This window comes from Trachemys scripta, chromosome 5, assembly GCF_013100865.1.
Source record: "Trachemys scripta elegans isolate TJP31775 chromosome 5, CAS_Tse_1.0, whole genome shotgun sequence".
NCBI classification, from domain to species: Eukaryota; Metazoa; Chordata; order Testudines; family Emydidae; genus Trachemys; species Trachemys scripta.
Window position 1 is genome coordinate 109,781,445 of NC_048302.1, and position 27,954 is coordinate 109,809,398.

At 40.2% G+C, this 27,954-nt stretch overlaps 1 protein-coding gene across 8 annotated transcripts in view; it reads left to right on the forward strand.

The window, feature by feature from the left end:
• The first annotated feature begins 19,422 nt into the window (after positions 1-19,422).
• Positions 19,423-27,954, forward strand: part of LDB2 (LIM domain binding 2) — a 276,567-nt gene continuing 268,035 nt past the window's right edge. For 7 of the 8 annotated variants that reach the window (XM_034771074.1, XM_034771076.1, XM_034771075.1 and 4 more), the window contains exon 1: positions 19,497-19,784. In XM_034771074.1, the coding sequence (XP_034626965.1) occupies positions 19,653-19,784 (132 nt within the window). In that variant the 5' untranslated portion in view covers positions 19,497-19,652. Of the gene's footprint in view, positions 19,465-19,496; positions 19,785-27,954 lie in introns of those variants that run through there. The other variant, XM_034771078.1, reaches the window with a different exon arrangement.

Sequence of the window (27,954 nt, forward strand, 5' to 3'; positions counted from 1 at the left end):
AGCTCTGTTGTTTTACTGCTGTATATTTACATTTAGAGCCAGACGTGATTTGGGAGGGATGGGGAGTGGGGAAGGTGGGAGGGGAAAAGAGGATAAAGTTTAAGTGACAGCCTCTTTTTTTCTGCATTTAAAATCCAGAGGGAAAAATCCTCATCGTATTTTTGTGTCAAAAGCTGGAACTGGTCAATTACCTGTTTGTGCCACATTGAAATCTGTGTTCATAGGAGTCCCTCAGAACAAAAAACATGTAATTTTGTTAGATTTTGATACATCTGTTTATCAGCTCTGAAATCAGTAGATTTTACAGCCCTACTTAGGGAACATGGGAATAACATCATATTGGTGTTTTATCATTTTGTTTCTCAAACTATATTCAATTTGTTTCTAGAACAGACAATGTAACCCAGCCTGGCAGCCCTCGGGCCATTCAGTTCTATTGGGGGCCCACACCAGTCCCTTTACACAACTCTCTGGGGAAGAGGATTCACAACTTACTTCCCTCTGACCAAGTGCCCAAGCAGGTTACCCACTCCTAATTCCACCTCATTTAAGGCTGGGAGTCAGGTTCCTTCTTTCCAAGGCTTCCCAACTATTTTTTCCACAGGATCCCTTATTCAGTTTCTTGAATGCTCAAAGAAAGAATCACTTTTTTTTAAGTGCTTGAAGCTGCTTTCTGTGGCAGCCCCAAATTTTTTTGTTGCAGAAGTTGGAAGATGTGTATGAATGAGGGAGAGGGTTGGAGGAGAAAAGAAGATGATATTGTGGTGAAGGTAATACACTGAGACATAGGAGACCTGGAACTTGGTTCTCTCCCTGTCTCTGCTGCACATGTCCTACGTGATGTTTCTCAAAAGGGTGATTATTAACCGTGTATCCTCATTTTCTGGGTGCCCAACTTCAGACACCTGGGGCCTGATTTTTAGAAGTGTTGAACATTCTCACTGCAGCTGAAATCTACGGGGGCTGCAGATACTCAACATCTCTGAAAAATCAGGCCCTAAGTATCTCATATTGGTGAAAACTTGCAAATTTTAGCCTTAATCTCCCTGAGCCTCAGTTCCCCATTAGTAAAATGGGGATAATTATACTTTGGTACCTCAGCACGGACTTGTAAGGGTTTTTTTGTGGGGTCTAGATGCTATGTTGAGTTCACTAGAACAATCTATGAGGAAATTGGTAATTCTGTATCCAGTGTGGGGTTTGGTTGATGTTTAGTGAATAAGGCATAACAAGGCTAGTATGTCTCAAAAATTGGCCGAGAGATTCCCAATTATGCATGTCCCCGCCTGAGCACCTGCTTCTACTTCCAGTCATCAGTGGGAGGGTGGGAGAGTCACTCTTAGCCACATATACATAGTGAGACTGCTAGGTATTGCTTTAAAATTCTAAACCACAGAAACGCGAGGAGTCTTTCAGAACTCAAACCATGTAAGTCCTGCCCTAGGGCATATAGCTCTCACAGCCACAAAGCTATGGCTAGAACAGTGCTATATATACAGTCACTTGAGTGAAATCTCTATGTCCATTGTCAGGTTGGGGACCATGCTTTAGGTCAGGGGTTCTCAAAATGGGGGTTGTGACCCCTCGGGGGGTCCTGAGCAGTCAGACTCCAACCCCAAACCCCGCTTTGCCTCCAGCATTTATAATAATGTTAAATATAAAAACTGTTTTTAATTTATAAAGGGGACACACTCAGAGGCTTGCAATGTAAAAGGGGTCATTAGTTCAAAAGTTTGAGAACCACTGATCTAGGTGGAGTCTTTATGGTCAGGGAGCATGTTATGTAGAAGGCAGAGGGAAAACTGAAGGACCCTAATAACTATCTTTTTAATGTAGTTTTTGTATGTAATTATATACATATAATATCAAATAATGGTTGTATTGATTGTGTATATATTCCAACAAACAAATCTTTGGTAACCATTAAGGTTGCTTAGGTGAAAAACCTCCTAATGCAATCTCTTAAAAGTCTAGAAATATCCAATTAAAGTAGATTTCTTTAACGTACCTATTTCCCACAAATCACATTAACTATCATTCTGTCAAAACTACTGTGTGAAAATCTGACCTGGGTCAGCAAAAATTATCCTTGTCATAAATTTTCTACTTAGTGTCCTGTTTGGTCTAGAAATTCTAAATTCTACTTTAAAGAAATGGTATTTTCAAAACTATATTGTTGTTGTTCCTATTAATTAATTCCATTGGAGAGCTGAAAACCAATAACAGCTATATTTTGGGGTGGGTATGTTGTATACCACAGTTTGATTTTGATAATTACATTTCAGTACTGTCAGCATGCTTCAGTATATTTCATTGCACTGTATCGACACAGATAAAAACAGAATGAAAATATTTAATTCTGAAGAGTTCACAGAAATTGAATAAGTAACTTTAATTGCCTAACTTTTTGACTTTGATTTTTTGAAGGTAGGGGTTTTGTATGTAATATAGGTTATAATTAGATTTTAAAGGCCTACGCTAATACCTTCAGAAACTGAAGACAGAAAAGAACAGAGAGAGAGGGAGAGGCAAGATAGCCAACCAGAAACCTGTAAGCACAGCATGACCCTGGAAAAAGCTAGAGAGAGAGCGCTTTTGGGTCTGGTGTTGGATAAAGAGGTTTGCAGGCTGTAAGGTAAGAAAATGCTCCTTTTGTTCCCAATTCCTTCTGCATTCAGAGAGACAGGACTTTGTATGTTCATTGTACATAAACAAGATTCCATCACAGAAAATGCCTGGCTCCATCAATTTCTACTTCCAACTGGAACATCCCAAGGTCCCGAACTTGACTAGTCACTCAGGTTGAAAAGAAACAACAATGTAATAGAACCAACATTTTTTTAAAAATGGGTGCTTAAAGTTAAGCTCCTAAATCTATATTTAGACATGTGTATAAGAGGCCTGATTTTGAAAGGTGTTTAGCACTCAGAGCTGAATAAAAAACGGGCTGTTAAATACAGGCTGTTGTCTGTAGGATCCCTGCCTGATTTGCTGTAGCGGTTGGGAAAATAAAAGTACTTAGTTTCAAAATTGTAAAAATGAACAAAATGTGTGACTTTTAGATACTATGCATGTAAAATGGCAACAGTATATACAGTATGTTTGCATCACGCAGCATGGCAGTTGTTCTTCTAGTTATTAGCTAGAGAAGCTCCTAGCAAACACAAACTGCACTGTACGATTTTTCCTTTTTGGTTTCATATAACATATTGACCTCTGCAACCTAAGTAAATCCAAACACTTCAGCATGACCATAGAAGCCACCCTCTGCAGACATTTGCCCTGCAGTGGATTGGAGACAGCTGATACAGAGGGATATGGAATCAGAAGAAATTGATATTGGGAGCTAAATTTGCGTCCATATCCTCAGATTGCATAGTTTACAAATGTAATGGCATTATGACCTTAGCCACTGGCATGTAAACTGGGGTTGATTTGCAACAGTCAGCTGAAAAATGCTTTAGGCCCCTGAGTTATTATAGCTTTTTAAATTTATCCAATATAATGTGCTTTTATTGATTTGATGCTGAAATTACCATTTGAGTTTGGTGTTCATTGTAAACCCTGGTTTTCAGCAACGAGAAGGAAACCTGAAAAGGCTGGACTGTGGATTCTGGGAACCATTCAAAACTTTGGATGCTTGTTTGAAGCTCATTAGAACTTTTTGGAATCTCATTCTGCATATTAGTTCTAGGAATTTCTTGAAAACAGGTTTTTTTGTGTGTCTTCTGCAGCTTCCAATTCTGGTCCAAGACAGAGGTCAGAACTAAAGTTTAAAATCTGAGTTTCAACATTTCAGAACCTGGGCATAGGTGGAGCTTGATTCAAGGTCTGTTCCAAAAATGGGGGAAGGTTCAAGGATGGGCTGACTCTAATTTTATCTCCATCAATTCACCCAGCCCTATTATTCAGTAGCAGTGGAGTTTCATATCCTATTTGACTGAAATGTGATGTTACAATTGCTAGAGTAAATATGTATTTGAATGAAAAATGACTTAAATCTAAATGGTCAGATTTTGATCCAGGTTTCCCTAGGAATTCTCTGACTTCAACAACCTTATTCTAGACTTATACATGTGAATCTGATATCAAAATTTGGTCCAAAAGTGTTTGTATAGTGATGCTTTAATAGAAAATAGCAATAATATATCCTAAAATTTGTCTTCCCTTTTCCCTCTGCCAAAATAAATAAATATCTCTCCCCCCCGCCCCAAAGCATAAAGCCTTTTTGGCTGTCTGGATTAATTTAAATATAATACCCCCATCACTGATCTCATGTCTCTCCCACCCTGCTGGTTTCCAACAGGCTCCCCCTTACCTTTGCTGATCTCTCACAAAATCCTTGGCAGAGCATCAGCAGCTCTGATCATTTCCTCTGGGCTGGTTGCCATTGCCATATTTTATATACTTCAGGGTTTCCATGGGGTTGCAGATGCACAATGCGTCATTGGAGTGTTATGACCAAACAAGGCTTGAGCACTGCAGCTTACCCAGCATTTTGCCAGACTTGCTGTGAGACCCTCTCATGGGCTCGGGGTGGGGAGAGATAAGCAAAGGTTTGTGGTAGGTTGGGGAAGAGTGCTGGAAGCAAAACAGACCTTGGGTGGGGGAAAGAACAAAGTATTGTATATGGGGGAAAATACACAGGGTGGCAGGGGAGGGATTAGTGATTGCATTGGAAAATATCTAAAATAGAAAGAGATAAGAATGCAATTGATTTGGTTCGGGATGTGATGTATCAGGTAAGGAACAGATTATAGCTGGAGAGAGAGGAAGAAAGGTGAGGGATGGATAGAGCAGAGGGCGAGGAGAAGGCTATAGTTGGAGTGGGAGAAAGACAGGGTAGAGAGAGGTTGTAGAGAGGGTTGATGGTGAGGAGGAGACTTTACATAGGATAAAGTGAAATAAGCATCTGTTCTTGTAGAGGTTTAACTGAACTGGACTGTACCTCAAACCTTTTGGGAACAGTCCTCCCCTAATTACAATGCCATTACTATGTGAGATTATGATGCAAAAGCAATGTACTACAAGTCTCAGTGAGCCCATTACTATGCTTCTATGATGTTATGATATGAAAAGGGAAAATTATTTCAGTACAGTATTTCTATGGTTGTTCCTCTGTGATGTTGACAGTGAGTCATGTTACATTATATGTATGACATACATTCCCAATCCCACACAAAATAATTCATTAATTTAGATTTAAGGTTGCTAGACTGCATACTGTAAAAAGCTAAGAATCAGCTAGTTAAGTCACTCAGCACCCTCTCTATGTTCCATACATTAGTCCCATCCTCAGGCTCAATTAACCCCTCCTTTAATTACCTATAGTGATATCTCAATGAACACAGTCATGGGAAGAATGGTTGTGAGGGAGGGATGGGGCTAATGGACAGAGAATGCAAGTGGAATGGTGGAGGAGAAAGTCTTCGTTATCCACCTCCAAGCTGTCCAAGGCTAAGTGGGAGGTCCTAGCCTTCTGCAGCAGAAGTTCATGTCTGATGGACCTGCTCATGGCTTTACCTTTAGTCCAGTGGCTCTCAACCTTTCCAGATGACTGTACCCCATTCAGGAGTCTGATTTGTCTTGTGTACCCCTAAGTTTCACCTCTCTTAAAAAATACTTCCTTCCAAAATCAGACATAAAAATACAAAAGTGTCACAGCACACTATTACTGAAAAGTTGCTTACTTTCTCATTTTTACCATATAATTATAAAATAAATCAATTGGAATATAAATATTGTACTTACATTTCAGTGTATAGTACATAGAGCAGTATAAACAATCATTGTTGGTATGACATTTTAGTTTATACTGACTTGGCCAGTGCTTTTTATGTAGTCTGTTGTAAAACTAGGCAGATCTCTAGATGAGTTGATGTACCCCTTGAAAGATCTCTGCATACCCCCAGGGGTACACATACCCTGGGTTGAGAACCACTGCTCTAGGGGACCACAGAAGTTCACTAGAGGGAGTCTGGCTTTAGCGCTGCCTCTCAGAACTGCAAACAGTATTTCCAGCCACAAACATTTGAAGATAGTGAGTCAGGCCCCCCAAAATCATGAGATTTAAAAAGGAAGTGGATTCTTTATATTTTCCTTCTGACTTTTGGGTGCACTTAAGTGACTTTTTTCAAGCTTTTCTATGAGGGTTAGAAATGTTTTTTTGTTTTGTTTTGTTTTGTTTTTAAAAGAAAGCTGAGAGTCTAATATAATCACATGATTCTGTGGGCTGGGGCTTTAAGGAAAAACATCAAATAGTGCAAGACTCATGATAAAATTGCAACAGCTAGCAACTCCTCTCCATTCTTCTTGCCTCTTGTTAGTGATAGAGATGGTGAGAGGGAGGGGATGGGGATGTAGAGATTTCCAGCTGAAAATACCTCAGGAGCAGAAGTATGAGCTTTAAGTTATGGGTGCCTGACAACTTGGGCTCCCCCTCCCCTTCCTGCCCTTTGAACACTTTTTGTTATTAGGGGCTATAAGGGTCATAGGAGCAGGGAGAGTTGTTATGGGAGATACAAACACCTATACAAGCTGTCTGCTGTAGCCTTGGAAAAGCAGTTCCATAAGTTTTCCTGCTGTCTCCATTCATCTGAATGAGGGAATTACTGTGAGCTTTAATTTTAATATTTCAAAAGTAGCCACTGTTTGAGATTTTGTCAGGGTGTGTAGGAGGTTTGGAGTCTCTGAGGACCAGGGTTGTTTAGCTGGGGGGAGCAGCCAATAAATAAAATTAAAAATGAAAGATTGGTCCAGGCAAGATTTTTATAAGGGAACATTAAAAAATGTTTCCTCTGTAAAAGTTAGTAAATATGGAGGCTAAATGTGGGATTAAAAAGCCTAAACAAAAACACTTTGATTTTCAACAGGACTTGTGTTCCTGAGTCACTTACGCACTTAGAAATCCTATCCTAAATTCACTTAATCGAAGTGTGAAATGGGAGGATTTTGGTCCTGCTGTAAGGGCAAGTCTCAATACAACTTTAATGGTGGACATACCATTACCTCCTCTGTTCTAGCTGCTGTATAGCATATATTTATATAATGATGTCTAAATATATATCTATATAAAAGAAAAACATCATAAACTATAGGAAAAAAGTGAAGGTTGTACTGAAGAATATTTGTTGCTTATCCTGTTAATGTAAAATTGCATTCTGTTTTTTTTAATTATTATTAATAAACTTTGTAACTGGTTTAAGATCTGTTCCTTGATTCTCCCCCAAAACTTTCCCCTACCTCCCAAACCATTCAAGGTTTAAATTTAAAACTACAGAATAAATCACATTCTTGATTAAAATTGCAGAACTGTAACTCAGCCCTAGAATTAAAGTGTTGCATCGCATATGTTCCCATATCAGGTGGTCTCAGAACAGTGGGAAGTGTTGTGCTGTAGTTTCTAGCTAACCTACAGAAAGGTTGAGCTATGGGTCCTGTGGCAGCTTTGACGACTACTTTTGCTTTTGTAAGTTAAGACAAAGGCCTTTACTGTTAATGTAATGCCTTTTCATTGTTGTTGTCCCCTCTGCCTTTCTCTTTTTATGGGAGTCACATCTCCGGTCTGGTTTAGTATGATCCACTACTGAAATCTGGGCGATACTTATCAGGACCCTTGCTCTAAAAAGACATGAATGAGGCACTCATCTGTGCCAGTTATCTGGGCATGCTATCACTTCGGAGAGGATGTAACAGAGACACGGCATTGTTTGGATAGAGGTAATTGGAATGTCATTTCCTAGTGTAAGCAAAATATATACCAAATATAATATGCAGCCTAGAGAAAATAAGGCTTTATTAGCTATATATTTTGCTTTGAGTCTCTTTTGCTGTGTAAAACATCATCCAAGAAAAGAAGAGATCCATAGGCAGCCTTCTGCCCTTATGAGGTGGAACATATCACTCCTGCAACATAATCAGACTCCAAAAGTGAAAAGCCTTGTTATCTCAGTCCTATCTCAGCAGCTGTACAAGATCTTGCCAGCACCGATGCAATCTAGCTCATACAGTAAGCTTTCACCTACTGTCATATGCTGAAAGTTGAGCACTGGATGAGGCCTTTAACAGGTAAATAGGCACTGGGGTGGCATGGTGGTAGAATGTAGACAATGGTTTTAGTAATTATTCATTTATTGTGTGATGTTATGATTAATCAATATGTTATATATATTCATTGCATATTAATTAGAGTTAATTTGTAGGATTATTAAAGTATAAGATTGATCAGTATTTAGAGGAACTAAGTATTAAACACGAGTAAGACAAGCTGAAATGCAAGAACTTGTAGGTTGAGGTCTGCAAGACTTTAGCTTAGCTGTCTTAGGCCTTGGAGACAAGAAATGATGACATAAGTGGCTGGAAAACAACCTGATGCCCTAAAATTATGGGAATTAGAGGTTCCAACTGGTAAGATTGTGAAAAATTACCCAGAAGATTAATATTAGATCATAAAAATACTGTAAAGGAGCATCTGTCTCCGACGTGTATCTTAACCACAGGATACAGGTTGTGCGTCAATGCTAATGAGAATAAAGAGAACTTATACAGTCTATAGAAAATTAGGGTCCCTTAAGTATCCAGAGGACAAAGAGCAATAAGAGAAAAGAGGGTTGACACTTTTGTGGACATGTGCAGAATGTAGGTATAGACAGAATCACATTATAAAAAGGGGATGTCAAGAATGGGAAAATTGAGCTCCCTATGGGAGACTCCAGCAGGAACCATCCCTCTACTGATGATCAAGCCATGAGAGACCCATCAGACCTTAACACTGTTATTACAGATGTGAATATAACTATATTTGTAACTTGTGCATAGGTCTGTGTAGAATTTCTATATGCTTCGGTAATCATAACTTTAGCTGTAACTTTAATAAAACTTGTAAAACAGTGTAGAGTAGACCTTGTACTTGTGAATGTCTGTATGGTCACTACCTTTGGTCTTTGTGTTTCTAGAGTCTCTAATTCTGAAGCAAGTAGCAGAGGTGATTTTCACTTTGTTAACCTTGAAACTGTAGCCACCAGAGCTGAACCCACAGTGGTGTAATACTACATAACAAAATTCTTCTTATCTCACACTTCAGCTCCCTTCCCCCTGAATTCCTGTTACATTTCTGTTATAATCAGGCTGTGCCTTCCCATATTTGGGAAGGATGGGTAGGTGAAAGGATTGCTTAAACTGTGCCTGTGAGTTAGGTTATATCTTTGGTATAAGTGTATGGAGTGAAGTAGATTTTGTTAATTCCTGCTCGGGACTGAGGGAAGCTCAAGAACTTTGCGGCTGAGCTGAGAGATTGCAAGGGGCACACGTTCTAGAAAGCTGCCCATTAAAGTTGAGTGATTATGCCACCTGCATTTTGCTTCTGTGCTTGCTTTAACGTGTTCAGGTTCCCCGTAAGGGAAATTGATGTGCCAGAGTAAACTTGGATTTCCCTGGTCCTTGGTTCTGTGCTGATTTACCTGACTTCCATCTTCCCTGTTTCCTTCGCCTCCTCCACCCCTCTCTGGCTTTTCTGCCAATCTGCCAATATTAAAAACCGCAAAACTTCCCTTTTTGTCTGCTGTTCCAGGCTGTTCACTTCCTCAGCTGCTGGGTGAGGTTGCAGGAGGCCAGTGACTGAAATTCCCTCCTCTCTCTCTTCCCTGCCTGACTGCTCAGCATTCACTACTCTCTGCATGATTCGCCTCAGGGGAGAAGCCAGTGGAACTAAGCAAGTTGAACAGCCACCGAGAAAAGGGTGGAGGAGTCTCAACTGGTTCAGTAACAACAACACCAGTGACATCAACCCGGAACCCAACTTCTTGACCCTGGTGCAGTCACGCTCTCAGTAGGTGGAGGGTAGGGTTACCATATTTTGAGTGTCCAAAAAGAGGACACTCCACAGGGCCCCGGCCCTGCCCCCAGCCCCGCCCCCGCCCCAACTCCACCCCTTCCCCAAAGTCCCCGCCCCAACTCCGCCCTCTCCCCTGCTTCCCGCGAACATTTGATTCGGGAAGCCTGAAGCAGGCAGCAGTTAAGCTTGGGGGGTGGGGAGGAGGCGCAGTCCAGCACTGCCGGCCCCGCACCGCCGGGCCTGGCCCAGCCCCGCACCCCCGGACCAGCCCCCGGCCGAGCACCCCCGGCCCAGCACCTCCCTATTTTCCCGGACGTGTTCGGCTTTTTGAGATTTCCCCCCGGACGGGGATTTGAGGCCCAAAAAGCCGGACATGTCCGGGAAAATCCGGACGTATGGTAACCCTAGTGGAGGGTGGGGAGAAAGGAAGCAGAGAGGTCTGTCTTGAGGGAGGGATGGAGCCCAATGCTGGGGAGAGAAGGAGAGAAGAGACTGGTGAGGATGCTGTGAAGGAAGGTGCAAAGAGAAGGCGAGAACATTGGAGTAGTTGGAAGAGATGGGGGGTAAGGTGGGGAATGGGGTAGGAGAGGTGCTCCTTAGAACAAGAGAGAGAGCCAGTCCCTGAAGATGCTGAAGTTTGGAGAACAGGCTTGACGGCTACCCTGAGAGTCACAACACAGCAAATGGCTGTGCATGCATACAGTACATACATTAAATATTAGGCTTTTTATCAGTCAATGTAGGCAGGTTGGCTCTGCAAAAGGGCAAATGTTCTGGGTAAAATGATGATCCCATTGTAGTCAATGGCAAAACTCCCATTAATTTCAATGGGGCCAGCACTTCACTCCGTTTACCCATTCTCCACTCCCTTGAACCTTGTGTAGCCACTTACCTTGCATAGTCATCTGCTTTTTATATCCACTTTACTCTCACATTACCCAGGGGCAACCCAACGGGGAATCAGGCCTTCCTGAATATACTGCCCTCCCAGAGTGGAACAATATAGTAAGGTGGCTGCGGTCTTGGTCAGCTCACTGAGAACAGAACTGAGGCTTCCAGAGCTTAAAGCATAAAACTCCACAGCTTGAGCTAAGGATCCATACTGTAGCTGAGAGCTGTAATAGACCCATGTTTTCTGTTCATGTGGCACAGGGGAGGGACGCGTAATGCACACTGAATAGTGGGTTACAACAGCTTCATTGGAGAGGGGAGAACTTAATCTATCGGTATTTTTAGAGGACCCGTCATAGTAGCACCTCACTATCATTTGTTCCACTTTGCATCTGTCCCATTTTTCCTCCCCACCCTACTTGCAGTAGTTTCTGCACATGTACAATCTATGTAAACCTGACAGTTTGCCTGTTCAGAAATCTGTAGGCTTGCTGAAAGCTTTCTTCAGTTGAGCATTCATCAATTTGCGTAGCAAAATTTCGACTCCTTTTCTATTATCATATCAACAAAGGCCTTGTCTACATAGGGGAATTTAAAAAATAAATCCCACTGGTGCTATTACTGGTTCACAGGCATTTCTAGTGCAGACATGCCCAACCAGGGCTGGATTAAGGCATAGGAATGGACCTATGGCCCCAACTCTTGAAGTCATGTAATGGTATCAGAATCTCATCTAAGAATATGTTTGTGTGTTTCTAGCAATGATGTATGTGAAAAGAACCCTTGTAATGTGACCGGAATGTAACTGATATAGCTAAGTCTGCCCGAGTCTACAGAAAGCCTGAAACAATAACTTGAGAGGTGTGAGCTACCTCATTCTTTGTAATGCATTGTTAACTCGGACACCCGTTCCTTCATGAAGGCCCCTATTCATTTTTTTCCCTCTTTTACAAAAGTTTCTTGCACTGTTCTAATGGTGAGAGAACATAATCCTTAATAACAGAAAATCTCATTCATACCAATAGAAATTAAAGTGTACGCTAGATGAGCCAGGCAAACGTTTTGTAACAATTTAGCTATTTTTCTGTTCACAAATGGTTTGTGAATTTTATTGTTTGTGCAATTTATTTTGAATATATTCACTATTTAATATGATTTAATTTATGCAACTTTCAGCTTCTGGATTATTTATAAACTGTTTGCAAGTAGCTAATCTCACCTGTGTAACCTATCTATTTATAGGGCCCCTGTCACTGTAGTAACTGATGGCAGTATTCAATATTGAAACAGTCAAAATTCAATATTTGAGCTGCGCGACTGGCTAGCTACTATAGGTAATGTGGCATTGTTTCTGTTTACAGACTTCTTAGGCTATAAGCAAATTTCCTGTAGCCACGAAACACACTTCATTTTGTGATTGTATGAATGTTCTCGGTAAACTAATTTTGGACCTGTAGCCGAAATTCATTTAATAAAAAATAGGGCTGTCAAGTGATTAAAAAAATTAATTGTGATTAATCGTGTTGTTAAACAATAACAGAATATCATTTATATAAATATTTTTGGATGTTTTCCACATTTTCAAATATATTGATTTCAATTATAACACAGAATACAAAGTGTACAGAGCTAACATTTATTTTGTATTATAAATATTTGCACTGTAAAAATAAAAGAAATAGTATTTTTCAATTAATTTAATACAAGTACTGTAGTGCAATCTCTTTATCATGAAAGTTGAACTTAAAAATGTAAAGTTATGTACCAAAAATAACTGAATTCAAAAATAAAACAATGTAAAAGTTTAGCGCCTACAAGTCCACTCAGTCCTACTGCTTGTTCAGCCAATCACTCAGACAAACAAGTCTGTTTACATTTGTAGGCGATAATGCTGCCTGCTTCTTGTTTACAATGTAACCTGAAAGTGAGAACAGGCATTTTCATGGCACTGTTGTAGCTGACATTGTAAGATATTTATGTACCAGATGTGCTAAAGATTCATATGTCCCTTCATGCTTCAACCACTATTCCAGATGACATGCATCCATGCTGATGATGGGTTCTGCTCGATAACAATCCAAAGCAGTATAGACCGATGCATGTTCATTTTCATCATCTCAGTCAGATGTCATCCAGCTGAAGGTTGAATTTCTTTTTTGGTGGTTCGGATTCTGTAGTTTCCGCATCAGAGTGTTGCTCTTTTAAGATTTCTGAAACCATGCTCTACACCCTGTCCTTCTCAGATTTTGGAAGGCACTTCAGATTCTTAAATCTTGGGATGAGTGCTGTAGCTATCTTTAGAAATCTCACTTTGGTACTTTCTTTGCGTTTTGTCAAATCTGCAGTGAAAGTGTTCTTATAACCAACAACATGCTGGGTCATCATCCAAGAGTGCTATAACATGAAATATATGGCAGAATGCAGGTAAAACACTGAGCAGGAGACACATAATTCTCCTCCAAGGAGTTCAGTCATAAATTTAATTAATGCATTATTTTTTTAATGAGTGTCATCAGCATGGAAGCATGTCCTCTGGAATGGTAGCCAAAGCATGAAGAGGCATACGAATGTTTAGCATATCTGGCACGTAAATACCTTGCAATACTGGCTACAAAAGTGCCAGGCGAACGTCTGTTCTCACTTTCAGGTGTTATTGTAAATAAGAAGAGGGAAGCATTATCTCCTGTAAATGTAAACAAACTTGTTTCTCTTAGCAATTGGCTGCATAAGAAGTAGGACTGAGTGGACTTGTAGGCTCTAAAGTTTTACATTGTTTTAGAGTGCAGTTATGTAACAAAAAAATTACATTTGTAAGTTGTGCTTTCACGATAAAGAGATTGCACTATGAGGTGAACTGAAAAACGTTATTTCTTTTATCATTTTTACAGAGCAAATATTTGTAATAAAAATATTATATAAAGTGAGCACTGTACACTTTATATTCTGTGTTGTAATTGAAAGTGAAATATATTTGAGAATGTAGAAAAACATCCAAAATATTTAATAAATTTCAATTGGTATTCTATTGTTTAACAGTACAATTGGAACTGTGATTAATCACAATTAATTTTTTAAATTGTGATTAATTTTTTTTTAGTTAATCGCATGAGTTAACTGTGATTAATTGACAGCCCTAATAAACAACTTTGCCACCATTTCTTTTCCTGTGGGGAAGACTTCCACCTTTCTTTTGTTTATATAAAAGTGTAACGGGTCACTTTGGTTCAGTCCTTCCTGTAAATTAATATTCACAAGACTTCTGTTTTCAGGTACCCGTAGTTACACTATCTTCATTTGCCATACATCTTTAGCTAAAGGAGAACAGCTCTTGTTCCTCCTTCCTTCAATTACAAACCACCTTAAATAAACTTTTGTGTACTAACAAACTGACTTGTTTGCTGCATACCAAGCAGAGATACATCAGACTTATTTACAATGATGTCACTTTGTGGTGTTACTACCAACCAGTTATTTAAAAAAAAAAAAAAAATTAGTGCAACCTTTAGAGCTACTTAGATTGTCAGCTCCTGAAGGCAGGGACACCTTCTTACTCTAACGTATACAGACCAGTGCAGTGCTAGATAATGACTATTAATAATTTCAGAAGTCTAGTTGTGGTATGGAAGGTGTGTCTGTGTGTGGTGCAGAACAGCTCCTGTTCCACTGCAGTCTATGCAGGAACACGATCAGCAACTGGCAGGGTAGAAACATAACTCCCCCAGGCTTCTAATAATAGCAACAACCAGAAGGCTGCAAAAGACCACGTGTGAGAGCACAAACATCAGGGATGGATGAATGAACTGTTCCCGTTCACCCCTTCTCTTTCCCGGTTTTTGTCCTGAAGAAAGTTCTTCCTTGATGCTTCTTGGCCAATGTATCAGTTGTTATATTGTAATAAATCTTGGATACTATGCAGTTGTCATCACATTGCACAACAAAGACTACTCAGAACTTTTGGCGGTAGTGAGGAATATAACGGAGACCCTCAAACTTCAAAAAACAGGTTTCTACTGTTTGAACTAAAGGAAAAGATAGGGGCTATGACATACAGTGGAGCAGTTCTGATTCCATCCAGCAGAGGGCAGTAGTATACATACACACTAGGCAGCACATTGCTATACTGTGGCTCCTCTGAATATTTGAAATCCATTCTTTAGTTTATCAGTACACTTTCCCTAGCGAACAAGAAAGGTGCCTTTGTCCCCTCTTGCCAGCTTTTACAATTCTCATCTTCTACACAATTCAGTTTTTTTTTTCAGGCCATGCCTATATCCCAGTAAATCTGGGGCCTCCCTTACTTCACTATTATTTCCTTTCTTGCATTAATTTAACTTTCGCACTTCTGCTTTTTAAGCATCTAACTGGTTGAGGTAACTTAAACTCTTTAGTATGTGGTAATGGAGACCAAGAAATCTCAATTCTAGACACTTTGAAAGTAGATGGGGCTCTGCCCTGGGGACGGATGGACACACACACACACCCCCGTACTGTGCGTTCGCTCTCTTTCAATCACATACATTCACGTGCAGATGTTCATCTTCAGGATTGGGGAAACTGGCTGCTTTCTTTCTCATGTCTGCCTATGCCCTCTCTCTCTGCTGCAGAAAACCCATTTTCCAGATTAAGGAGTGTCTTAGTTTTCTGAAGTCTCAGTTCAGAGGTTAGTTCAGACCAGGGAGCTTCTCTCACTAACTGCTTTTTCTGAGGTATTATTTAGTTTGTAATCAGTCCAGGAGGAAGTGCTAGCTGAACGCCCCCTAACTGTCAGTCATTCGCAGATCTGCAGAACTTTTAAAGAGACAAGATCCCAGCAGATACCTCTCAAAATGACTGACAGTCCCAGTAACTCTATTTTTTCTTCATTTTGTGTTTTAATTTAATGGTTTAAGCATGATGTTAGTCAGGATGAGAACATGCAAGTGGAAAAGCAATGAGAGGTTGTAGTGGCAGATAACCAGCCTGGGATTTAATTGCTGCAGTTGGATTATGGGGTTTTATAATCTATCAATAAATCAGTGGGTGGTTAATCTATCAATAAATCAGTGTAATTAAAAATTACACATTTCTGCCCATCATTAGAGCTCTATGCATAAGCTCTCTCCCTATTAAGGTTCTCAGTAAAGCAAAACATGATACTTATTCATCTTCCGTATTTTTTTGCAGAAACAAGCAACATTTAAAATGGTCATTTTGCTGCAAAATGCGATTTTGTGAAATGGTGAATTTTGGACTGGGCAGAAATTCCTGAAAATTGATAAATTTTGCCCCATGTGTGAAGTTCAACCTTTTAACCATGAAACGTAGTGCACACTGTCAGTGGAGCTGGCAATTTTTTTATTTTTTTTTGGCTCTGGATTTAATTTTCAAATAAAGTGCAGTTCTATTTAGGAGAAACATCTGAAGGGCAGGTTAAAAACCCTCCAGCTCAGAATGTGGTGAAGATCCTATGTGTTGGTCAATTTGATATGAAAATTGTGGGGAAACATGACAGACTTTCAATTAGTTGAGGTTTTTGATTACATGGGGTTTGTTAAACAGGTTTTCCTACAGAAGGGAAAAATCAGTTGTGTATGTAAATGGTTGAAGAGCTAAAACTGTTATTTTTTCTGGACATCTGTGTCACCGTGGTTTTAGGCTCTGGGTTAGGTTGTTGGGATTTGCTACAATACAATATGGATCGCTAGAGAAGTATAGAGTAGAACCTCAAAGTTACAAACACCAGAGTTACGGACTTACTGGTCAACCGGACACCCTGTGGAACCAGAAGTAATCAATCAGGCAGCAGCGGAGACAACAAACCAAAACCAAAAAATTAACCTGCAAGTATTGTACTGCCTCAGAACTTTAGCCCTGGGGCTTAGGGCTTCAGTGGGGGAGGCGGAGGTTTGGGGCTGCAGCCACAGGGTGTGTGTGTGTGGGGGGGGGGGGGTCAGGGCTCTGGGCAGGGGATTGAGGGCTCGGGGCTTCTGACCCTTGGAAGCACTGGGGCTCAGGGCTTTAGACCATGGGGAGCACTGGGGCTCGAGGCTTCAGCCCCGTGACTCTGTTCCTGGCTTCAGCCCCGCGGGGGGCGCTGGGGTTTGGAGCTTTAGCTACGAGGGGAGCGCCAGTTTCAGCCCCAGCGCTCCTCCCATTGCTAAAGCCTCGAACTCTGGTGTTCTCCCCCCCACTGAAACTGGGAGTGGAGCGGTGGGGAACCCTGAGCTCTGGCACCCCCTGCAGGGCAGAAGCCGAAAACAGAGCTGGGGGGCTGAAGTCCTGAGCCCTAGCACTTCCCCCAGGTCTAAAGCCCTGAGCCCCCCTACCTGAAGCCCTGCCTGTCCTCCCCTCTTTCCACCCCTTCCCCATGGCTGCAGCCCCACCACCCAGTGTCTGAAGTCCGTAATGTCTTATTCAGAGTTATGGAACATTTCAGAGATACGAACAACCTCCATTCCCGAGGTGTTCCTAACTCTGAGGTTCTACCGTAGTTAAAAACCCTGTATCATGGCTGCATCCACTTTATACATTTACCACACTTACTTAAGCTTGTCTACATGGTGTGCTACTCTGCAGAAAAGGGATGTACATTCTAGTACACACTAACCTGTTGCATGCTAACTGGTCTATGTGGACACTGCTGGTGTGCACTGAAAATTTCCTAGTGCGCATTAATGTAGTACTGTTTGAAATGGGACTATATCAGTGTGCATTAGGGAAGTTTTCGTGTGCGCCAGCAGCATGCATATGGGCCAGTTAGTGCACAACATGCTAGTGCACACTAGAATTTACACCCTTTTAGTGCAGACTAATACACTGTGTAGACAAGTTCTTAGTTGTGTACCAGTTGAATGTTATATGGTAATGTCACTGTCATTGTAGCACAATTGAATCAGACTTTGTTTGTATAATATCAATGTGGTCCTTGCCAGTTGATCAGCATTTTCTGGAAATTATATCATAGATACAATATAGATATCTAGTGAATATTAAAAGAGGGCGTAAAATACCCATTGTCTCCATATATTGTCTGCCAGTCCTTATGCATAGTGACAGAAAGTTTGTGGGAAGTCCACAAACCAACTCAATAGGCAACATGTTATAGAATCTCAAAAAATGTATGGAAAATTTTCTGCTAAACATCATTATTACTGATACATCCAAGATGATTCCTATTTCACCCCTCCTTGACTGATGATAATCTGAAACTTTTATAATTAATCCTGAAACTGAGGTTCACTGACAAAAGTTGGCAAAGTATAGTCCATGTCAAAGTTCTAGTGAACCTAGGACCAGTTGATAGCATTGGGTGAAGCTAAAATATTTCCTGCAGTTATAAACAGGAAACCAGCCAAAATGTGACTGCTTGTGCCTCAGTTTCCCCATCTGTGAAATGGGGAATAATACTACTTACCTGTCTTTGCAAAGCACTGAGCGACGTATGCATGAAAAGCAGTATGAAAATGTTCATATTGTCATTAACTTGTTCATATTAGCTAAATCCATCCCTGGTGTAACGCCACTGACTTGAATGAAATTACACCAGAGATTAATTCAGCCCTGTTTATTATAATTTTTACAATTTTTCTGTGCTGTAAATCTGCATGGTGCTTTACAGAAATATAAAAAGACACAGTCCTTGCCTTAACAATCTTTTTACAGGGGTATTAAAAACTTCCCTCCCAAAAACTTTTAATCTCCCATGTAGTAGATTATAACCCATTTCAGTTTTCTATATATTAAACACTTTTTAATCCACACACTACAGGTTCCAGAACTTTCATATGAATTTAATAGTCAGATTTCACCCTTCACTTTTAAGAGGTGATTCCTCCTCCCCCGCTGCCCCATGGGCAGTTTTCGATTTCTTCCATTTATAATATACTGCAATTGGTCAAAGATTTATGTACTTAAACAGTCTTGGAAAATATCTGAATCTATTATTTTAAAATAATCCATTAGATTATCTATAATAATTTATTGTTTAACAGATTTTTTCAGCAGTTATTTTATATAGCCCCCCTTACCTTTAAACACCACCCCTAAGTTCTTTGCTTTTTGTATCTTTCTGGGAGGTTTATGTTATTAGCATTTGAGTGTTCTCTGTTGCGTGAAGTGTATTACTGAGATTATTTCTCTGTGCAAATTCTCTCTCCACAATATTTTTTAGCCTCTGATGAAACAGTGAGCCAAACCCCCTTACAATCCTTTAACTGTTGGTTTGAAATGTAAAAACAAAAAACGTGCAGAAGAGTAATAGGCTGTTGAAACCACTGTAGATAAACACAAACACTTGGAACTGCCAGATCTCTGGTCTCCTAGAAGTGACTCACCGGGCTCCAAATGCATGTTGTTGTTGTGGCCTTTGTTTATGTATTTTGTAGTCATCAAATTTCTGATATTATACAAGAGTGGTCTTCTGAGAGGGTGATTGGCTCAGGCAGCAGTTAAACCACCTATATGCTAACAAGCCTTTGCTACCAGGTTCCTAAGGGGTCCTGGCTGGGAAAAATTAAAACCAAACCTTAGACCTCTGTCAGACTGAGAAGAAAATTATATTTTTGAACTAGTCTACAGTGTGGACAGGAAATGACCCCTTCACAAACTGCTTCTTTAAAAACAAGCTGTGGTGCCTGAAGCTATCCAGTCTCTCTCTGGAGCTTGTGCTCTCTCTCTCTCTCTCTCTCTCTCTCTCTCGCTCTCCCCCCCTTCTCTCTCTCTGTCTCCTGCTATAGAAGGGCTTCAACAGCAGTTTCCAGCCAGTGTGTTCTCTCTCTCTCTGTGTGTGTGTGTGTGTGTGTGTGTGCGTCTGTCTGTGTGTATGTGTGTGTGTGTGTCTCTGTGTGTGCCTGCCTGCTGCTACTTTGTACTGTGAAGAACACACAGCCCATGTGCTCTGTATGGATGTTGATGATACTCTGTGTAGCTTGATTCTCTGCAAGCAGGCAAGATGTCCAGCACACCACATGACCCTTTCTATTCTTCTCCTTTTGGCCCATTTTATAGGAGACACTCACCATACATGGTGCAACCAGAGTACCGAATCTATGAAATGAACAAGAGGCTGCAGTCTCGTACAGAGGTAAGTCCCTCAGCCTTGTTTTACTGTGCATGGACTGTGATAGGTTTCAGGCTGAATTCCGTCTGAAGCGTCCCATTAGACAGCACAATATATATAGGAATGAACACCCTAATTGATTTAGTAGTTTAATTGGGTAATCCTCATTATATTTTCATGCAAAGCAACTCTTTGAGTAGATACCAGTTGAGGCTGAAATCTTGAAATTACAGTACAGCACTTCAGGTTTGATGCCATTCTGAGGAAAATTTCTTTTCCTCAGTGTGTTTGCTCAGGATCTGTCCTGTTGGCATTTACAGCTATAATATTGCAAAGTATTCCTTGATCAATTGCACTAAACTAATGCTTCTCCTTTGCAGAGGAGTTGACCTGTATTTGTTTTTCAAAGTCTTAACATTAAATATGAAAGATAGCAGCAAACAGAAGCAGAGTTTTAAAAAACTTATTCCAGAGCTGCACTTAAAGAACACATGTGCGTAACAAACAGATAGTGAAATAGGTGCATGGTTAGAAAATAGTTGCCTTTAGCAAGACAAACGATCAGTTCATGACTTTATCATGTACTTGTCAGAATACCTAAAAACGTACTGTTTGTAATGCTTTGTGTAGTCTGCTACTGCTTTGTACATCTTGAATTGTACATGGAGATCAGCTCCCTTAAAGAATATGCTAAATGAAAAGAAGTAGTAGAAATACTTTAAATACTTTTTGATTTAAAAATCCTGGGCTGCCACTTGCAATTTAAATATTTAATGAAGCAAGACTTTTGGTCTATTGGAGTGAAAAGTGTGTGGACTGGATCAGGCTGCATTTCTGCCCATGTGTCTGTGCAGCACACATGCTTCCTGCTGCAGTTTTTCCAAAGTAGTTTACTGTGGATGCACTGAAAACACTTTAAGAAGTATAAATCTTGTAGAATGAATAGCCTTCTGTCGAGTGCAAGTGTCTGGTGAATTTGTGTCGAGCCCCAGTGAAGGATTTTGGTGGATTTTAAGATGAATTTATTTGTTGTACTATAATTCTTTAAGGGAACACGAGGTTATCATAAAATAAAACACACATGCCTGAATTGTCAGCTAACCCATAGAGAATTCATGACGTTTAATGTATATGATACAGCTAACAAGATGTGACCTGCTTTCTGATTGGTTAACTGCTAGAGAGTGACTGATTTCCTAACGTTGCTATTTTCTAAACATATTATTGGTCTGTATATGTTAAATATAGTTGATAGTAGCTGAAAATTTAAAGAAGCTCATTGCTTCCATAGTCACGTTAAGTATTCTCAGTTTTGCCTTAGGTCGTTAGCTGCTGGCAGTGACTGATACTTGGGTGTGGAAGGTGTTGTGTTTTGTTTGTTCTTTGCAGCTCTGTGACTTGCATTCCTATACAAATTAATGTAACAATTATAGTGTCTTACAACTGAGCAGGAAAGAGAACGTGCTATCAAATGATCACTTTGGGATTATTTTGTAGAAATTATTTTGAAAAGCTGTATATGTGACTGGCAATTCAACCTTTTTGTGTCAATGCTATTTTCAATATTTTAAATATGCCCTTTTTTCTGATTAGACCTAAGTTACAAATTTTCCACTGCCAAAACTTTTTGGAGGACTTGTAGAAAGACTTTCCCCTGTAGCCTTGCTGACGTGAGTTGAGCCAAACGTAGGCTCTAGTGCATTTCATTAAAATTTTGCTCCACATACACTCTGAGGAGGAAGGGGTAATTTACCCCTCTTTGCTGTTACCCTCATGGATTTCAGCGGGCTATAACAAACAGAGTTCAGATAATGAAAAGTGCACCCTTGTGAATTTTTCTTTTCTCAGTGTAAAAATACTTTTGCCTTGTGATTGTTCAATGTTAAAATTCTTCTTTTCTTTTCTTTCTGAGTTCCTGAAGCCTGGACCATGGCATTGCTCCTTGTTGAGACAGATATGATTCTCTAACTATCTTCAGCGCCATCACCCATAATTGTGTTAGAGCAGCTTCCTTAATACAAAATTTAGTTCCTTGGACATTTTGACGTTTACGGTGGCTAGATGTGGAAAGATTGTGATGAAGCATTCCCAAATTTGTCAAATTGCAGGTGGAGAGTGGAAGTTTCACACTCATTTTCACATTTATAAGCCCATCTGCGATTTGTAGCTGTGGAGTTCTAGAGTTTTATTAGGACCAGCCTCGGATATCTTACATCCTGATCAGTGGAGCCTTGTAGGTTATGGAAGGAATGTGCTTGGGCTTTGAGGGATATGGGCTCACTAAATAAGCATTTTTCCTCAGGCAGTCTTTGGAATAATATAGGTGATGGCCTCTGATGGTGGCTGCTTGCATACACTCAACCCCACAAGGTAGGTAGCACAAGTAAAGCAGCTTAAGGGGAAAGCCGTTATAAAGAGAATCTCCAAAAGGGAGGAATGGGAGGGAGTGGGGGAGATTTCTGGGACTTCTTTTGGACCTACTTTGGACAAGGCCAATGGAAAGCAAGGATGCCTGAAGGGTGGAACCACACCTCGGAACAAAACTCCACGACCTCACACTTACAGCCTTCGACAAACATTTATCATGGTTGTCTCGTGATGCACAACAATAACTCTCTTAGTAAATCCTTTAGAGTCCAACTACAGCCTTCCTCTACAGCTGAGGAAGGTCCAAGATAGAGGGTCATGGGACAGTCTCTTATATGCTTCCCCTCCCCCATATGCTGCAGAGTCCAGCTTTGCAGTGATCCCCTGTACATTACTGTGAGTATGTTCAGGTTGTCCAAGAAAGAGTGGGGTGGGATCAGTGGATCTGCCACTACTTAGTTCAGCCATTGCTGCATCCTCCTCTCCTTCCCCCTGGGAGGCAGGACCTACTATCTCCTTAGGGATGCAGATGTGTCCAAGAGTGGGATACAGCTGTTCTGAGGCCTTAGGGCAGGCCTTATAAAGCCTTTTGCATCAAGCCTTATTGGTTTGGCATGGGGTGGGGATAAAGAATAACCTCTAATGAAGCATGTGTAGCTGTAGCTCAACATGCTAAGCAAATGAAGCTAAGCAAAATGCAATTTAGACACAGCTTCCAGGTTTCTGTTTTTCTTACGTATGTTTTCTTTAGGGATAAGTGATAGCTATGGGTGAAGAACTGATAACTCTAAACCGCGCTAGGCATAGCACACTCTTCTGCACTTCAAGTCCCCGTCCCACTCCCAGTGCTTTCAGTGCTCCTACAATTGGCTTTTAAATCCTGGGTCTGCCCTAAGCAAAGTCAAGCCCAATCACATGATGGTTTTGTGATATAGAGATAATTGTCCGGTGACTAAAGGTTGTCACTACCAAACTCATTCTTACTTATGTGATTTTTAACTGTGCTAGAGCCCAGGTTGTTAATCAGCCTTCAGCCATACTTCAGGCTCTTTAAAGGTTACGAGGAAAAAGTCAGATCACACAGAAGTTTGATACGGTGGTTCTTTTCCTTTAAAAATGTAAATTAATACACCAATTCTTAATTCCACTTGGGGAGTCAAATGTCCTTCCAGCATACATGATTTTAATAAGTAAAAATAAGTTTTTTTTCTTTAAAATGTTTAAGTAACGTTGGCTGACAGAAATAAGGATAAACGCCATTTAATTTTTATCCCAGTTAACTGAAGTTCTTGGTTTATAAAAATGCAGCTATTTTCTTGCTGTGTGTGTGGCCATGGGACTTCTTTCCTGTACATCCATACTCCATTTATCTGAAAGTTTTGGATATCTGTATTAGTTTAACATACTTAGAAAATAAATCTGTTGTAGCAATGTAAGAAGTCTTTCGTGTGTAGTGTAAAGTATTGGTAAATTAGCTTAGATTTCTCCCTTCTCCATGGAGCTTCCAACATAAAAGAAACAACCTCTCACCTTCTTTGATGCTGCAATTCGTATTTTATTAGAAGTTTTTATCATTGAAAAATATTTTAAAATAAAGAGATAACACAAATGAAAAAGTTTGAAATATCCACTGATACTACAACATGCTTCAGATAGATCACTTATAGCTGCTGACAGTTTAGAGTTCGATCAATTTCTTTATCGTCAATATGCAATGAAATATGTCAACTTTTCCCCTTGTTTCTAGGTTCCCTTGTATTTCTGGAAGTTGTTTGTATTCAAATCGTCCAGCAGTCTATATGTTTGTCTCTATCTCAAGTGGTGATATTTTTCATTAACTATTATGTCCTATATGCAACAAATTACTTCTTACCTGGCTCAGAAAACAGTGTTATAGAAGTGACTGGGGAAGTAGTTTAGAATAATATGATTCTTTCTTTAAAATCAAAACAAAGCAATCAAATCATATTACCTTTTATTAATCTGTACAGGAAATTTCACAGTGAAGAATATCAATAAAAGAAAATAAATAGTGATTTAAAATCAGCTGCTTAAACATACTGGAAACTTATTTACACAGATATTAAGCCAAATATTTAAAGCAAAACAAAACAGTCCCCCTACACCCCATACATAAATGGAAGTCTCTCTCTCTCTCTCTCTCTTTTTTCCCTTCTAGCTTATTTCCTCAGATTACTGTTTTATGAAATCATCTTTTTTTCTCCTTTCTGACACATTTTTGAATATATTAATCATAAAATTCTGTGTTGTGACATCACATTTGTTCACATAGCAACTTGATATCACAAACAGATCTCTGGTACTATGTATCTAATAAGTCTGAGTTTGTTTCAGATGAGGTTGTGTTTTGTGGTGGGGAGAACCCCAAAATGCTTTGAGACACTGACTCTTGTTCTTAAGAATTTATGAGAATGTTACCCTCAAATATTCTAATACTCAACAAGGTACTTTAAAAGACCATTCTGAAAGCATGTTTGTCTGAAAGTAAAGGTCACTTTTAAAAGAAGACCCCACAAGCCCCTTTAGACTGACATGGACTTTGAAAATTAATTCAAGAGTTTTTGTACTGATTGTATTTTTTTTACTGATTTCTTTTTCTCTTTAAAAAAAAAAAAAATTCTGTTAAGGCTGTTTTCAATTAAAATTGCTACAAACTAACAATATTTATGAGGCTAGAAAAAAATCAGTTCACTTCCTTTCCATACTGATTCTTAGCTTACAATCAGTGAGGACTTGCTGCTTGTTTGTTTTTCTTGAGCTATAATATAGAACATAAACTATATACTTGACAAACACAGAATGTCTTATTTGATTTTGGTGGGGAAAAAAAATCAATGTGAATTTTAAGGGAAGCACTCTTCTGTAAACCTCCTCCTTAAATCGCAAAGATCCTTACCAGCTCATGGTTTATAAAGAACATAAAGAATGTTTTGAGCAAAAAAAGCAACACAAATAGTTCAAAACTCAGTCTTCTTCACATCTTCAGATTGGATGTAGACACAATTTACGGTGCAGATCTTATCTGAAAAGCAAAAGCTCTTTTTATTGTGAGGAGAACTGAGATCATATGTGACGGACCCAATCCTGTGCTCATATTTCAGTGGGAGTTTTGCCTGCAGTAGGACTGCTAGATCAGACCTAAAAAATACCCAATTTGGTTTAGATGCATGCGGTGCATTAGCTTCCATTGTGTGTATCACTAAAAATGTCTAAGGGTGGCCTTCTGAAGAAATTAAAACATATTTACTAGACACTTTACTTTGTAGGGTATATTTTTTGTGTTCTTTTGCCAAAAATTGCATGTGTGTCATGCACCAAGCATTCCAACTGTGCTGATTTTTCCCAGCTCAACCCCTATGCTGGGTATGTTTGCACAGAGTACTCCTGTTTGTGTGAAGGCTGAGTTCTCCCTTCTTCAGGACAGATTGTAGCCTGCCTGAAGACAGGGAGTGGTGATCTGGGAAGAGAAGGCCTGCCCAAGGTGGGGCAATCGTGAGTCCCCCACTACCCCCAAAAGAAGACTTTTGTAAATGGCTCCTGCCATCTCGAAGAAGGGCAGAGCCATAGTGCAGGGCCAGGGCCACCAGGACCCCATGTAGTGGGTGCCTCACCCAGTTTCCCTCTTTTCGAGTCAGTCACTGCTCCAGAGGCCTGATTTATTAACAAAAAGGTAATTACAAAGCACTAGTATATGAAACCCCTGTTTAAGCTTTGTCCTTAGGCTTGACTACTCCTAGGATTTTTTCACTCTAGCTAAGCCTTCACTATGAGTTTGGTTGCTCCTAGGGTTTCTTCCCTCAGAACTTGTCTGCCTTGTGCCAGTGCACTGTTCCCCCCACCTGACCACCATTATATTCAGGTTGCTGTCTAATGAGCCACACCTGGATAAGCCTGCTACAATGTGTGAGTAAAAATCAAGAAAATGTATTTGGCCTGTACGTAAGGGTGTAACTTTCAGCTCAGGTAGACGACTGCTAGCTTTCATTGAGCTAACACGCTAAGAATAGAAGTGTAGAATCATAGAATATCAGGGTTTGAAGAGACCTCAGGAGGTCATAGTCCAACCCCCTGCTCAAAGCAGGACCCAGTCCCCAACTAAATCATCCCAGCCAGGGCTTTGTCAAGCCTGACCTTAAAAACCTTTAAGGATGGAGATTCCACCACCTCCCTAGGTAACCCATTCCAGTGCTTCACCACCCTCCTAGTAAAAAAGTTTTTCCTAATATCCAACCTAAACCTCCCCCACTGCAACTTGAGACCATTACTCCTTGTTCTGTCATCTGCTACCACTGAGAACAGTCTAGATCCATCCTCTTTGGAACCCCCTTTCAGGTAGTTGAAAGCAGTTATCAAATCCCCCCTCATTCTTCTCTTCTGCAAACTAAACAATCCCAGTTCTCTCAGCCTCTCCTCATAAGTCATGTGCTCCAGCCCCCTAATAATTTTTGTTGCCCTCTGCTGGACTCTTTCCAATTTTTCCATATCCTTTGTATAGTATGGGGCCCAAATCTGGACACAGTACTCCAGATGAGGCTTCACCAATGCCGAATAGAGGGGAATGATCACGTCCCTCGATCTGCTGGCAATGCCCCTACTTATATGCCCAAAATGCCGTTAGCCTTCTTGGCAACAAGGGCACACTGTTGACTTATATCCAGCTTTTTGTTCACTGGAAACCCTAGGGCCTCTTCTGCAGAACTGCTGCCTAGCCATTCGGTCCCTAGTCTGTAGCAGTGCATGGGCTTCTTTCGTCCTAAGTGCAGGACTCTGCACTTTTCCTTGTTGAACCTCATCAGATTTCTTTTGGCCCAATCCTCTAATTTGTCTAGATCCATCTGTATCCTATCCCTAGCCTCCAGCATATCTACCACTCCTCCCAGTTTAATGTCATCTGCAAACTTGCGGAGGGTGCAGTCCATGCCATCCTCCAGATCATTAATGAAGATATTGAACAAAACCGGCCCCAGGACTGACCCTTGAGGCACTCCACGTGTAGCTACGGTGGAATGGGCATACGGTCAGGCTTAGCAGTACAATCCTGTCTGGGAGCCTTGGTATGTACTCACGCGAGCTAGGACCTCCCACAGCCTATAAAACCGCAGCTACACTTCTATCTTTTGCGTGCTAGCTTGATCAAAGATAGAGCACATATGTCTACCTGAGCTGGAAATGACCCCTCCAGCTCCAGTGTAGACTTAGCCTTTGCCTAACAGTCTTATATATAAGACTGAAATAAAAAAGGACTGAGGATCAGGTAGGATTACTAATTCGAATCTGTCCGAACCTTTTTTTAAGGAAAAAAAATGTAATCTCTTGTTACAGTTTTGAGATCCAACCACACACACATGAGATACAGTATCTGTCCTGATCCCATCAGTTACAGAAATACTAGCTGCAGACTACAGCATCCTTCCCACTACAAAAGGAACTACATTGGTTAGTAAATTATGACCTTACCCATTGTACCTAGGGGAGAAAGAGAATATGAGTGAATATCATGTGTATGCAACTGGGTATATTTGGAATTCTTTACTTAGGACAGACCCAAGACTGAAATTCTATTTGTAGGTCCCATTTATTATTTGTTTTTTTTGAAAAATGCAAGAAGCGGTTGCAATACTTGGAGCTGCAATGCTGCATCACATAAATGATGGATTCCTGTTTGGTTAAAACTTCAGTCTTCAGTTAGACATTTTTAGCTTTCAAACACTTGTTTTTCTAACTACATTTCTAATAAAGTTATTTTCTACAGTAATAAAAAAATTCTCTGCCAAAACTCTGGGTTAAGACAGAGTTACAGTTGTAA